At 33.4% G+C, this 12,634-nt stretch overlaps 1 protein-coding gene across 1 annotated transcript; it reads left to right on the forward strand.

Annotated features, from left to right (window-relative positions):
- Positions 1-2,574: 2,574 nt before the first annotated feature.
- On the forward strand, positions 2,575-7,483 carry LOC126888320 (uncharacterized). The gene is made up of 2 exons (XM_050656456.1): positions 2,575-3,004; positions 3,566-7,483. Exon 2 carries the CDS (start codon positions 6,055-6,057, stop codon positions 7,450-7,452), a length of 1,398 nt encoding a protein of 465 aa, XP_050512413.1. The 5' UTR covers positions 2,575-3,004; positions 3,566-6,054; the 3' UTR covers positions 7,453-7,483.
- Positions 7,484-12,634: the final 5,151 nt, after the last annotated feature.

Genomic DNA, 12,634 nt, shown 5'->3' on the forward strand with positions numbered 1-12,634 from the left:
AAATGTTGCATGCTTCAAATACAAAGAGAAAAAGCATTTATAAAGTACATTTTTATTATATTATTTAATGGATTCTGAATTTTTTAAACTTATATAAAACACGAACGAGTAATTATTTGTTCTGTCGATATTAATTTTTAATACAAATACTTTTGCCAATTGCCCTTTGAAGATTAGCGGATATATTTGGCAATGAAGTCAGAACCTTCAAAGCGCCAGTTGCCACAGATGTTTTTAGTTTTAATATTTTTACTAAAATAGTAAAATTTTTAATAGAAATTTTACTACTTACTTTTTAAAAACTGTTTTAAAACTATTTTTAATTTTTTTCTTTTTTGGTAATTCTAAACTATTAATTTTTATATCTCTTATTGCTTTTGTTTGTAACCTATATGTTTATGTTGTTGTATCTGGTTTATTTAATTGGATAATATGTGCTGAATTATGTTAATGTGTCTAAGTAATAATTTTGGTCGATATTTTATCATTTTATGTTATTGTTTTCCCTATTTATAAATTAATTAATATATAGGTATCGCATGCTCTTTCCCGATTTCTTATAAAGATATGGCAATACTACCAAACACCAATATTTCATTCTGTGAAGCTTCATTTGATGCTATCTTCACCCTGCAATATTATGAATGATGTCCAAAAAGTGCAGTCAAGTATCACCACCATATTGTAATTTGCTCGTAATCTTTCTATTTATTAAATCTGACGCATTAATAGCGATGTAAAATCGTATCATCCAGTAAATATTTACAATTGCTCATTGAATATTTTGTAACCTGATAATTTGTAATAAAGGTGTTATAAACATGAATCATTAATCAACTATTGCAGTTATTTCAGTTAAACTAACTTAGTAGTAGAGGATCTGATATAAAGTCGAACTACACCGACCTGTAATGAATAAAAATGATTTGATATGTAATTAAGTATCTACTATTATAATGTAGTAGATAATGTAGGATATTGGAAGTTAAGAATGATACAAATAACAGAGCTATGCTACGGAGACGACCTGGTGATCATTGGGGAGTCAGAAAAACAATTACAAGAAAATATAAACAATAAACATATTATATGAAGAGTTAAAAATCAGAAACATGAAAATAAACAAAGAAAAATCAAAAACAATGATAATTGGAAGACAAAAACGAAAACATAAAATAGAAGAAGATGGCAAGCAACTTGAACAGGTAGACAGATATAAGTATTTGGGGGTAATCATAAGCTGGGATGGAAAATTAAAAGATGAGATAAATGAAAGAATTGCAAACACTGGTAAGCTGTACAATAATATTAAGAGTAACTTTTTAAAAAAGAAAGAAATACCTAAGATTATAAAAACGGTAATAGTAAAAAATATTGTGAAACCCACTCTAACCTATGCCTGTGAATCTTGGGCATTAACAAAAAGGCAAAAGAATAGACTAATAAGCACAGAAATATGATTTTTGGGAACAATAGAGGTAAAAACAAGAAAAGATAAAATTAGAAATCAAACCTTTAGAGAAAATCTGAAAATACACCCAGTTACAAAGCAATCGAACAAGGACAACTTAGATGGATCGGACATGTACTGAGAAGAGGAGAAGAAAAAATAGTAAGACAGATATATGAAGCAAGAGATATGGAAAGAAAGAAGAGAGGAAAACCAAGAAAGACGTGAACAGAAGAAGCGGCCGACAAAAGAGAAATAAAATGGGAGGAAACAAAATCATTGGCCATAGATAGAAGGAAATGGAAGGAAATGTGGAAGAAAACGACGGAGAACCTAACTCCTTAATAACTCACACCGAAAGGTAGATGAGTTATGGCTTAAGTAAGTAAGTAAGTATGTAATTTAGTATGTATGTTTTGTAAATTGACTTAATAGTCTAAGACACGATATAAGGTCTGCTAGCACCGATCTGTTAAATGAATAAAAATTATTTGATATGAAATTTAATATGTTTAAAATCATAAAAAACAAGGGGTGCCCGATATAATTTTGTTCTGATTATAATTAATTAATAATTACTTTTTTTTATAAATTTTAAACAAAATTTTTCGTTCCGGGCAGATATTATTTTAGACTACAACAGTAATAATCACATGAAATTAACTTTTCCATTGTTACAGAATATTCAATTGCACACAACTAAGCTTTAATACCTTTGTGTACTCAGTTAAGGATCACTTAAATTTTTAATCGACTTTTCCAGTCGGAAACAACAAAACCTAAAAGCATTTTAATTATTTACATTTTTTCACGGATTTCCAGGAGATTTCAACCAAAGTTCCATCTTATTTGAAACCCGAGTAAATAACACGGATTAAAACAAAAGATCTTCAAGCAAAAAGAGAAAAATTAAATTTTAATAAATTAAACATTTCTACAAAGCTTTCATCTGGGACGTTGAATTGGAAACGTGACGCAATTTAATTCAAAAGAAAAATCTCAAAAACAACTTCCTTTTTTAAAAAAAGAATTTTCCTGTATATCCAAAAGACCTAGCTAGAGAAAACAATATGTTAGGTAATATCTGATATTAATAATGCTCATTATTACAATCTAGCCTTTGTGACGTTCCGCCCCTTATAGAATCGATTATTGATGGGAAGATATTATTTAACTATCCAAAATATTATTTAATTATTTTCAGAATTATTTTCTTTCAATGTTTATTCAAATAGAACTTAAACCCATCTCAGAATTTTTAAATGCTTGATGACGTCACATTTAAAACGTGGCAACATTGGTTTCCCCACTTTGACAGCCAATGCTTAGTCGAGGGGTACGAAGGATTCAGCTGTGAACGTGAGCCTTGGATTGCCATTGTTTCTCGAGTGTTCGGTCTGAATCGTAGTGTGCGGGGTCATTAGACTCAATTATTCACCTCTAATTCTCAGTTCCAAATTGATTAAATATTACAATAAAAGTATAGTGAAGTTATCCAGCAGCAGTGGATTTGAAGAATTTTAGAGCATACTATATCCAATGAGTTCTACCCCGGTAAATACACATTTTATTAAGTATTTTATTCAGCCATTTTGGAAGTCCTTGACATTTGCTAACTAAGTTTCACATAGTCTATTTTCATGGTTTTTATGTTTTATTTTCATGGATCAAACTCATCTAGAGATAATTCAATATTCGTTGTTAATTTGTGCTTCCAGTTGGAAAATAGAGCTAATTTAAACTCCATTTTTTATATTCCTTTCAAGTCTACAGAACTCCTATCTTTTGAACGATGATCAAATAAGTATCCATCGCTTAGTCTTACTATATTTCATCCTTGTATAATATATCTATATACCGGTGTATATATTATAATAAAATATTCTTTCACAGTAATTATATTTTGTATTTCAATTGGAAATTACTTGTGTTATTTGACCAAGGTCATCTGATAGCAACCTGATAAAAGGTCAAGCTGTCTAGTCATTCAAGTTTTTGGACTTAATGACCTATTTCTTCTTATTCCCATAGGAATAAAAACACCTCCTCGTACCTCTTGCTTCTTTTTTTTGACATTGGTAGATTGGTAGTAACACCACACTGTGTTTTTTTTAGCACCTACCATGAAATCTTAAAGCCACCCTACAACAACACCAAGGCCAGACCACACAGAGAGAAACAATCAATAGGCGACCAGCCTGGATTATTTCCACATTTTCTTTTTTTGAGTACCTCCAGCTGCTTTCCAACAGTTTTGAGTACCTTCAGCTGCTTTCTACCAGTCTTCCTCTCCTGTACCTCCAGCAGGACAGCTGCTAGCGAGAGTTAGCACCCTTGGGTGCTCATTACATCAACTTCAAGATTAGGAAAGAGTGGTTTGTTTGGGAACATTTACTGTGCTCTTATTAAAGACAGACTGGTTTTGTGATATTTAGTACATTTTTTTTTATAGTTCAATTGCACACACATTTTTCCTGCTTTATATTTTTTATAGGTTTTTTTTTCTTTACAACATAATATTTAATTGATAGCGTTCCCCAACACTCTGCAATCTATAAAGGTATAAATTTCTGAGCTCAGATATTTTCCCTGATAATAGTAGTCGGTACTCTTATCTTGATTATTTTTAGGCTGTGTTCCACTTTTGTATAATTATTTAAACTCATTCCATTATTTTAGTATATGTTTAATTAAATTTTTAAAAATTAACTTCACATATTAGTCAAAATTGTAATTATTAACTTTATTTAACTTGAACTTATTAACTTTACTTAACTTTAACTTATTAACTTTATTTAACTTTAACTTTAATTTATTAAATTCATATGAACTTCTGGATTCTAATCCCTCAGATTAGTTTTTGGTTTCACTTGTTATTATTACTATTATAAACCACGAGTTAGGAAAAGGATCTGTGTATCCACTCGTAAGTTTATTTATTCAATAAGGCTTGTGCCTGTCCCACTCACAGTGAGGTATTTATATGTTATATATAGTATCAGGTAGTATTTAATTAAGGTGTACGTATTATAAACGTACAATTATTATTTGGTGAGGGTTCTACTAACCTAGTTGTAAGTTGTACTTCCTGTATTAGAGGTACCCGTAGTCAGTTTTTCTAACCTTATAAAGAGTATTCTTAGATCATAGTTGTATGATGATTTTGTAATTGACTTTCACTAGTATCACTTTTTCCTGTCATGTTAGAGTTACACACTAGTTACTTGTCCTAACTCAGAGATTGTTAAAAAGATCTAGTAGTTACATTCAATAAATATACATTTATTGTGATTTTTTTTTCTTATTACTCCTTTATTTTTAGTAGTATATTTTATAATTTAATAATCTTTAATAACTTTTCACATACTTGTACTACAAATTTAACATACTCTATAGCAGCGTAGAATACCTGGAAGAGCGTTAACCTAGTTATCCTTCTTCTGGCGCCCAAAAATTCATTCTATTTTCAGTATATTATTATATTTACTCTATCTATTTTCTGAACATTATCTTCATATCTTCTTTTCGAGCCATCATTGTCACTTCCTTTAATCTATTGTCTGGCCAAAAATAGCCGTGCAAATTGGCCGAATCCTTCCTTGAGTGTCAAGTGGCCCTTCTCATACATATTTAGCTAGCCATTCAAGTTATATCTATCTATTAATGATTTCTCATCTCTAGTCCTGTATCAATTCGATATTCTTTGTCTTGGCATCCTTCCATACAAATACTACTACAAAGTTGTATTTTAGTTACTCCAGCTTCTTCAACGGAGAAGCCACACATTTTTGTCCTTTGGCTACATTAAGTAGATCTTCTTCTTTACTACTTCTGTTGGAGTTTACCACTCCCTTTTCATTCACTCCAACAGAAAATCATCAGCTAGTTGTTACATCGGCTTTCCAACGTGGTGGCTTTATTTTTGGTCTGAGACAGTATTCATTTAGGTCAATTCTTCTCTTTTATCTGAAATCTCTTTGTTATTTCCGTTTGGTATCCTATACACATATTGTTACTTATTTATTTTATTTTTAATTTCTGATACATATCAGGTATTCTTAAACGCTGTTTTGATTTTTGTTTATATTTTGGGACCTCATTATAGTATATGTTTGTGCAGCTTACATTCTGGGTTAGATTTTGAATTTTTATTGGGAACTTATATTTAATATTGCTATTAATAATATAATTCATATAACAATTTTATTTCTTCAGTCAATAGTGGTATAGTTGGAGGTACAACTAAGTGTTGATTATTATTATTATTATTATAGATATATATTTTTTCTAGAGTGGTGGTAAGTTACATATAAATAAAAAAATTTACTTCCAGTATTTAGGTAGTAGGTTTACTTGAGTATACAATATTTATTGGATTATTTATCCATTTATTTGATCTTATATATTTATTTGATCTTATTTATTAGATTATATACTGCATTATATATATATTTTTTTTTTTTTGCTGGCTATTTTGATTTTGTTGGTGTGTTGCTGATATTTTCTCGGTTTATATTATATATATTTTGCGTGCAAACTTTCATATTTTCATATTTTTCATATTTCTGTTCTTTGGACTATTTGTCAATAACTTTGCTCTCATCATGTGTGCTTTTAAAGCTGAACATCTTCTGGTGGATGAATTGGATTATGAATTAAAGATTCGGGACATAATGCCAGAGGAGTCGACAACTGTCGATAAAAAACGCAATCTTTTGAGAGGTGCTTTGAAACAAGAAGCTGGCAATAGAAGTTTTCTCCAAATTTCAGCTGTATCCCTTCCTTTTGAGGAACAACAAAAAGGAATCACTGAAACATTGGACAGCTTGTCTAAAAAAATCGAAAAGTTTAGGGGAACTGTAAAGGATACAGAGTATGCGCGATTAACATCTCGTCTAGGCCATATTTCTGCCCGTGTACACTTGCTACACTGTCCTTCTGAAGAACAGGAACCGTTCAAGAGGTCTGTTTCTCTTAAAATATTAACACTAGAGGGTGAACTTGATTCTAGAGTTAATCCCATTGCTACCTCTACTCCTAATGCTTCAGTCAATGTACCTAGCTTTACGTACTCCAAACCTGTTCAAGTACACAAATGGGGTATTTCATTTTCAGGTGAAAAACAGCACACTGATGTGATGTCATTTTTAGAAAGGGTTGAATGTCTTCGAATATCTAGAGGTGTTTCTGAAGAGGATTTGTTTGCTGCTTCTGCTGAGTTGTTCACCGGGACCGCTTTTACATGGTTTATGAATAACAGGGGTAATTTTTCTTGTTGGTCTGATCTGATTAAAAAGTTGAAGTCGGATTTTCTTCCGTATTCATTCCAGGATGATTTATTAGATCAAATTAAGAATCATAAGCAGAAACCTGGGGAATCTGTTACTATGTTTATTAATACTATATTAGGTATGTGTAGTCGTTTAGACACTCCTTTGTCAGATTTAGCTAAAATTAAAATCATCCTTAAATGTCTATTGCCCTTTTATCATCAACAATTAGCTCTTATGGACATTCAGAACATTGATGACCTTACTATAAAATGCAAACGTTTGGAGGAAACGTTATCCTGGTCTTCTCAACCTCCATCCACATCTCGATCCTCTTCTAACTCTTCTTCTCAGCCAACTTCCTTTAGGCAACGTTCTTGGCTAAATAAGGGTCATGAACATAATGTTTCGGTTGTTAGTTCTCTTGTCTGCTGGAATTGTGATCAGCCTGGTCACCCATTTTACAATTGTGGGATTCCTCAAAATCGTATTTTCTGCCATGGTTGTGGCCGAGAGAACACCCTTAAAAGAAACTGTTCTAAGTGTTCGGGAAACGACACGTCGGAGGTCCGTCCCCTGAACGTTTCTCCGTCCAACATCCAATCAGGGAATCAAACCCCATCGTCAAACGAAACTGCTGGACCAAGCACATCCAGCAACCCAAACCCATCTTCACGAAAAGGGAAAGGGGTGTCGTTCAAGAAAGCAGCACACACCACAAAACAAAATTAAACCAGAAATTTATTTCTATAGATAATACGTTAGATTCGCTTGATTCAAATGATCACAGATGGTCATTTACAAACGCTTCTTTGATTGGTAGTGTTCAACGTAACAATAATAATTGTGATAGTAATGTGGTTCCATTATCTATATTAGATTCTAGTTTTGTTAATGATGATGATACGTCTGGGTTAGTTCCATATAACGGTTGTAGACAACCAAATACTTTAGATCTAGATATTAATTCGTTATTAGTTAGGAAACAAAATGATAATAGGCCATATCTTCCTATTCAAATTTTAGGACAATCGTGTTTAGCTTTGTTAGATAGTGGCTCTAATATTTCATTGATAGGGGCACATTCGTTAAATTTATTGAAAAATTCTAGTATTCCCATTATGCCCATTTCATCTTTGCAAGTATCTACTGCAGATGGTACAGTTCAGTCCATTACGGGCAAACTCCAAATTAAAATCACAGTGGCAGATTTATGTAGGGAAATTACATTTTATGTTATTCCTTCCGTGCAGAATTCTATAATTTTAGGTATGGACTTTTTCAATGCTTTCAATAGTACCTTAAGTTGTTCTGATTTTTCTTTTTCCATATCTGAATTTAATTTATCTACCCTTAGTGCTATTCACGATTTTGCTAGTTTATCAAGCTCTGAACAAAGGCAATTAGAGAGTATGATCTCTAAATTTACTACTCTTTCTTCAAAAGACAAACTAGGTCGTACGTCGTTAATCTCTCACACTATCGAAGTGGGAAATCCCACTCCTTTCAGATTATATCAGTACCCCATACCTCAAGCCTGGCAGGCAGATTTAGAAAAGGAAGTAGATTCGATGCTTGCTTTAAATATCATAGAACCTTCAACATCGTCCTACTGTTCTCCGCTCTGGTTAACGAAGAAGAAGGATGGATCCTTCAGGATCTGCTTTGACGGTCGAAAACTAAACAGTATCACAACTAACAGGGATGCTTATCCTATCCCCAGAATAGATGTGATTTTGAGCAAACTTCAGAATGCCAAATACATCTCTTCTATTGATTTGTCTAAGGCCTTCCTACAGATCCCACTGAGTGAAGAGAGCAAGAAGTATACTGCTTTTGCTGTCAGTGGTAAAGGATTATTCCAGTTTGTCACCATGCCTTTCGGTCTTGTTTCTGCTCCTCAGACAATGTGTCGTCTGATGGATTTAGTCATTGGTCCACCGTTAGAGCCCTATGTTTTCTATTATTTAGACGATATTTTGGTTGTCACTCCTGATTTTTCCCTTCATATGGAAATTTTAGATAAGTTATTTTTACGTCTTAAGGAAGCTAATCTAACGGTCAATCTGGATAAATGTCAGTTTTGTCGCCCTAGTCTTAAGTTCTTGGGTTATGTTGTGGATAACCAGGGGCTGAGGACTGATCCTGAGAAAATAGTTGCTATCAAAAATTTTCCTATACCAAAGACCACCACCCAAGTCCGTAGGATATTGGGAATGTGTGGCTATTATCGGCGATTTGTACCGTCCTACTCCACTTTGTTGTCACCTCTTACTGATCTTTTGAAGAACAGGAAAAAGGGACAGACCATTACTTGGACTCCTGAGGCTGACGAAGCTTTTAGGCGCGTTAAAAATGCTTTAACGAGCGCTCCGGTTATGATGTCACCTAATTTTGATGAGCATTTTTATCTAATGACAGATTGCTCTAATACAGCTTCTGGAGGCGTATTATTTCAGTTGAAAGATGGCTCCGAACACCCCATAGCGTACACTAGTAAGAAGTTGAACAAGGCCCAGAAAAACTATTCAACTACGGAGAAAGAACTCTTAGCTATCATCCATGGGTTAGAAGCTTTTCGTTATTATCTGGAAGGTCGTAATTTCACTATAATTACTGATCATAGTTCCTTAGTATGGCTTCATAGTATGAAAAACCCTTCACAGAGGCTTTCTCGATGGATATGCAAACTGGCTGCCTATTCATATAAGATTGTCCATAGAAAGGCAAACGGGGTAGTGGTCGCAGATGCTCTTTCACGTGTCCATGATATTAATGTCCTAGATCTGTCCTCTTTAAGTCCTGATATGTGGTATCAGAATATGATTGATAGGGTCACTCAAGACCCACAAAAATATCCTGATTTTAAGGTAGAGAATAATATTCTGTACAAACACATCTTAAGTCCGATAGAGTCCTTATCCAATATGTCGGAGTGGAAAATAGTTGTACCTACGCCAAATAGGGAAAATATTCTGCATATGTTTCATGATGAAGTTACGGCGGGTCATTTTGGTTTTTATAAGACTTATCACCGTATTGCCGAATTATATTATTGGCCTGGTATGCGGAAGTCTATAAAAAGGTACATTTCTAAATGCATGGTTTGTGCTACTTGTAAACCAAGTAACCTACCACAGGCTGGACTTATGGGTTCCTTCAGGAACATAAATTTTCCTTGGCAGATGATCTCAATGGATCTCATTGGACCTTATCCTCGGAGTTACAAGGGTAATACCTATTGCCTGGTAGTTGTGGATTATTTCACTAAATTTCCTTTAGTTTGTCCCCTTCGCCAGGCCACAACTCCAGCAATTTTAAAATATTTGGAGGAACAAGTCTTTTTGGTGTATGGTGTTCCTCAAATTGTGTCATGTGACAACGGTCCTCAGTTTGTATCGAAGGCCTTTAAAGATCTTCTAGCTAAATATAAGGTTCAAAAGACCTTTTATAATGCTGCCTACCATCCACAAGCAAATCATACTGAGAGAGTAAATCGCAGTATTGTCACAGCTCTAAGGTCCTATACTTACCCTGATCACAGAGCTTGGGATCAATATATTCATTCCATAGCTCAAGCCATAAGGACTTCTGTCCATGAAGTTACCCAGTGCTCTCCAGCATATTTGAATTTTGGTAGGAATGTGGCTTTATCAGGTGATTATTTTGGTGTAATTTCAGACAATTCCGAAAATCTTCCTCAAATATCTGAGAAACTTCATCGCTTAGATGATCTCCAGACGTTACCTCATATTTTCGCAGACATTAGGAAGAAGTTAAAAACTTCTTACCTAAGGAACCAGCAGCACTATAATTTGAGGAAACGAGATCTGCGATTCTTTGTTGGTGATCGAGTCTTAAAGCGCAATTTTGTCAAATCCAATAAGGGTGATGCCATTTCTGCAAAGTTTTGCCAGAAATATGTCCCATGTACTGTCTCAAGGGTAATATCTCCTTTGATTTATGAATTAAAGGACAATTCGACTAATAAGCGAATTGGTCAATTTCATGTAAAGGATTTACTGCCTGACAACACCATGGACGATGTGGATTCTTCAACTTCATCGGAAGAAGATTAGCTTAACAGGGTTGTTTAAGCTAATATCTTCCTGTGTTTGCCTTTAATTAGTTTTATTATGGTATAGTATTTTAGTTTAAATTGTTAATCACCAGATAATGCCTGACCATAGCAATTTTTATCCTTCGGCATGGCTTGATGATTTCTCACGTATTAGTTATTAGGTACCGAATTCTTGTGTAATACCGCTTGTATGAGTTTATTATTATTGTTTTGTATTATAGATTGCATTTGAGTCATTATCGACAAATATTCTCAAATACTAATCCAGCCAGTAGTATTACCAAGTTAATAACCTCCACTTGTACTCTTAGTTTTGTACTCAACCTCTCAGAATAAAAGGGCTGTTGATTATTATATATTAAGATATTTGGATGTGTGGGCTCATACAAGTATTCTTGCTTAATATAGATGGAGCTATGTTACACTACCATATCTTAGATTATGTGTTATATCTTGGATATTTGATTACATACCTATTATTTTTTTTATTGTTTTTATATCATGTCATTGGATTTGCCATATTGGAAAGAAGTTGTGGTTGTTAATTTGTTATTGGGTTACTTTATTGATATTTGTCACAGGTACCTTAAATACTTTATATTAATTCGGATTCTTACTTCCTCCACAGGATGATTCTGGAATGAATTTGGAATTTTGATTTATAAATGAATTCTTGAGTCCTTCATATTTCTTCTTATGAACTAGTCTGTTAATGCTCAAAGTTGGTGAATACGTGGGTTCGAAGTTCAGCAACTGATCACTGCTATCCGATTTCGTAATCCATGTCTTTCTTGTCAGAGTAGGCAGATGTTTATCCATGATAATATTTCTGGTTGGGAAATGGTGTACAACACTTCCTAACCATTCTTGTGCAATTGTTCCAAATATTCCAGGCACATTTTCACACGATAATAGGGAAGTCTAGTTTGCTTATTTTATGTCTCTTAGTTCATAGTATATAGATGCTTGACTTTCCATAGACGTAGAGTCGTAATGTTAGTGATTAACCCACTGGGACAAATTATTGATTTTCTTTTTAGTAGATTCCCTCTTCTTTCCTTAGGCATTAATTGTTGCTTAGATTCAGGAATATCTCCTGGATAATCCTATGTATGTTCACATGAATATACAGTCTTATGAAAGATTGGGAGCTCGTTCCCGTCATATTTTGTATTTACCATGGAGTCATAGAACTTATAAGTTCATCCTTTATTTTTACTATTTAGTTTCGATAGGCTCATATTACCGGATGAGGGTAGATCTAGAGCTAATTTAGTTAGTTATTTAGTATTAGTGAGAATTGGTCCATAAATCTTCCTGATCGTTCTTCTTTGGATATGCTCCTATAAATCTGGTGTCCATTGCTAGTCCGATTTTGGATTAAGTGTCCGATTCTTCACTTATTTTGTTTATTTGGTTGTATAGGTTCGTATTACCGGATGTGGGTGTACGTAGACCTAATTTATTTATATGATTTAGTATGGATGTGAATTGGTCCATAAATCTTCCTGGTCGTTCTTCATTGGATATGCTTTTGTGAATCTGTTGTCCATTGATAGTCTGACTTTGGATTGAGTGTCTGATTCCACATTTATTTTGGTTAATGTGTTTGCATTCCTTTGGTATGTTCACTATTTATATTAGTTGGTATTGGTGAAAATTATTCTATAAATATTCCTAGTTGTTCTTCTCTGGATATGCTATTACGAATCTGGTGTCCATTGCTAGTCCAATTTAGGATTGAGTGTTTGATTCTTCACTTATTATAGTTATTGATTTCATTGGTGACTTTAGTATATGTACTTGCGTTATGGTATGAATTGGCTCTCACCT

This window comes from Diabrotica virgifera, chromosome 7 (genome assembly GCF_917563875.1).
Source record: "Diabrotica virgifera virgifera chromosome 7, PGI_DIABVI_V3a".
Lineage (NCBI taxonomy): Eukaryota > Metazoa > Arthropoda > Insecta > Coleoptera > Chrysomelidae > Diabrotica > Diabrotica virgifera.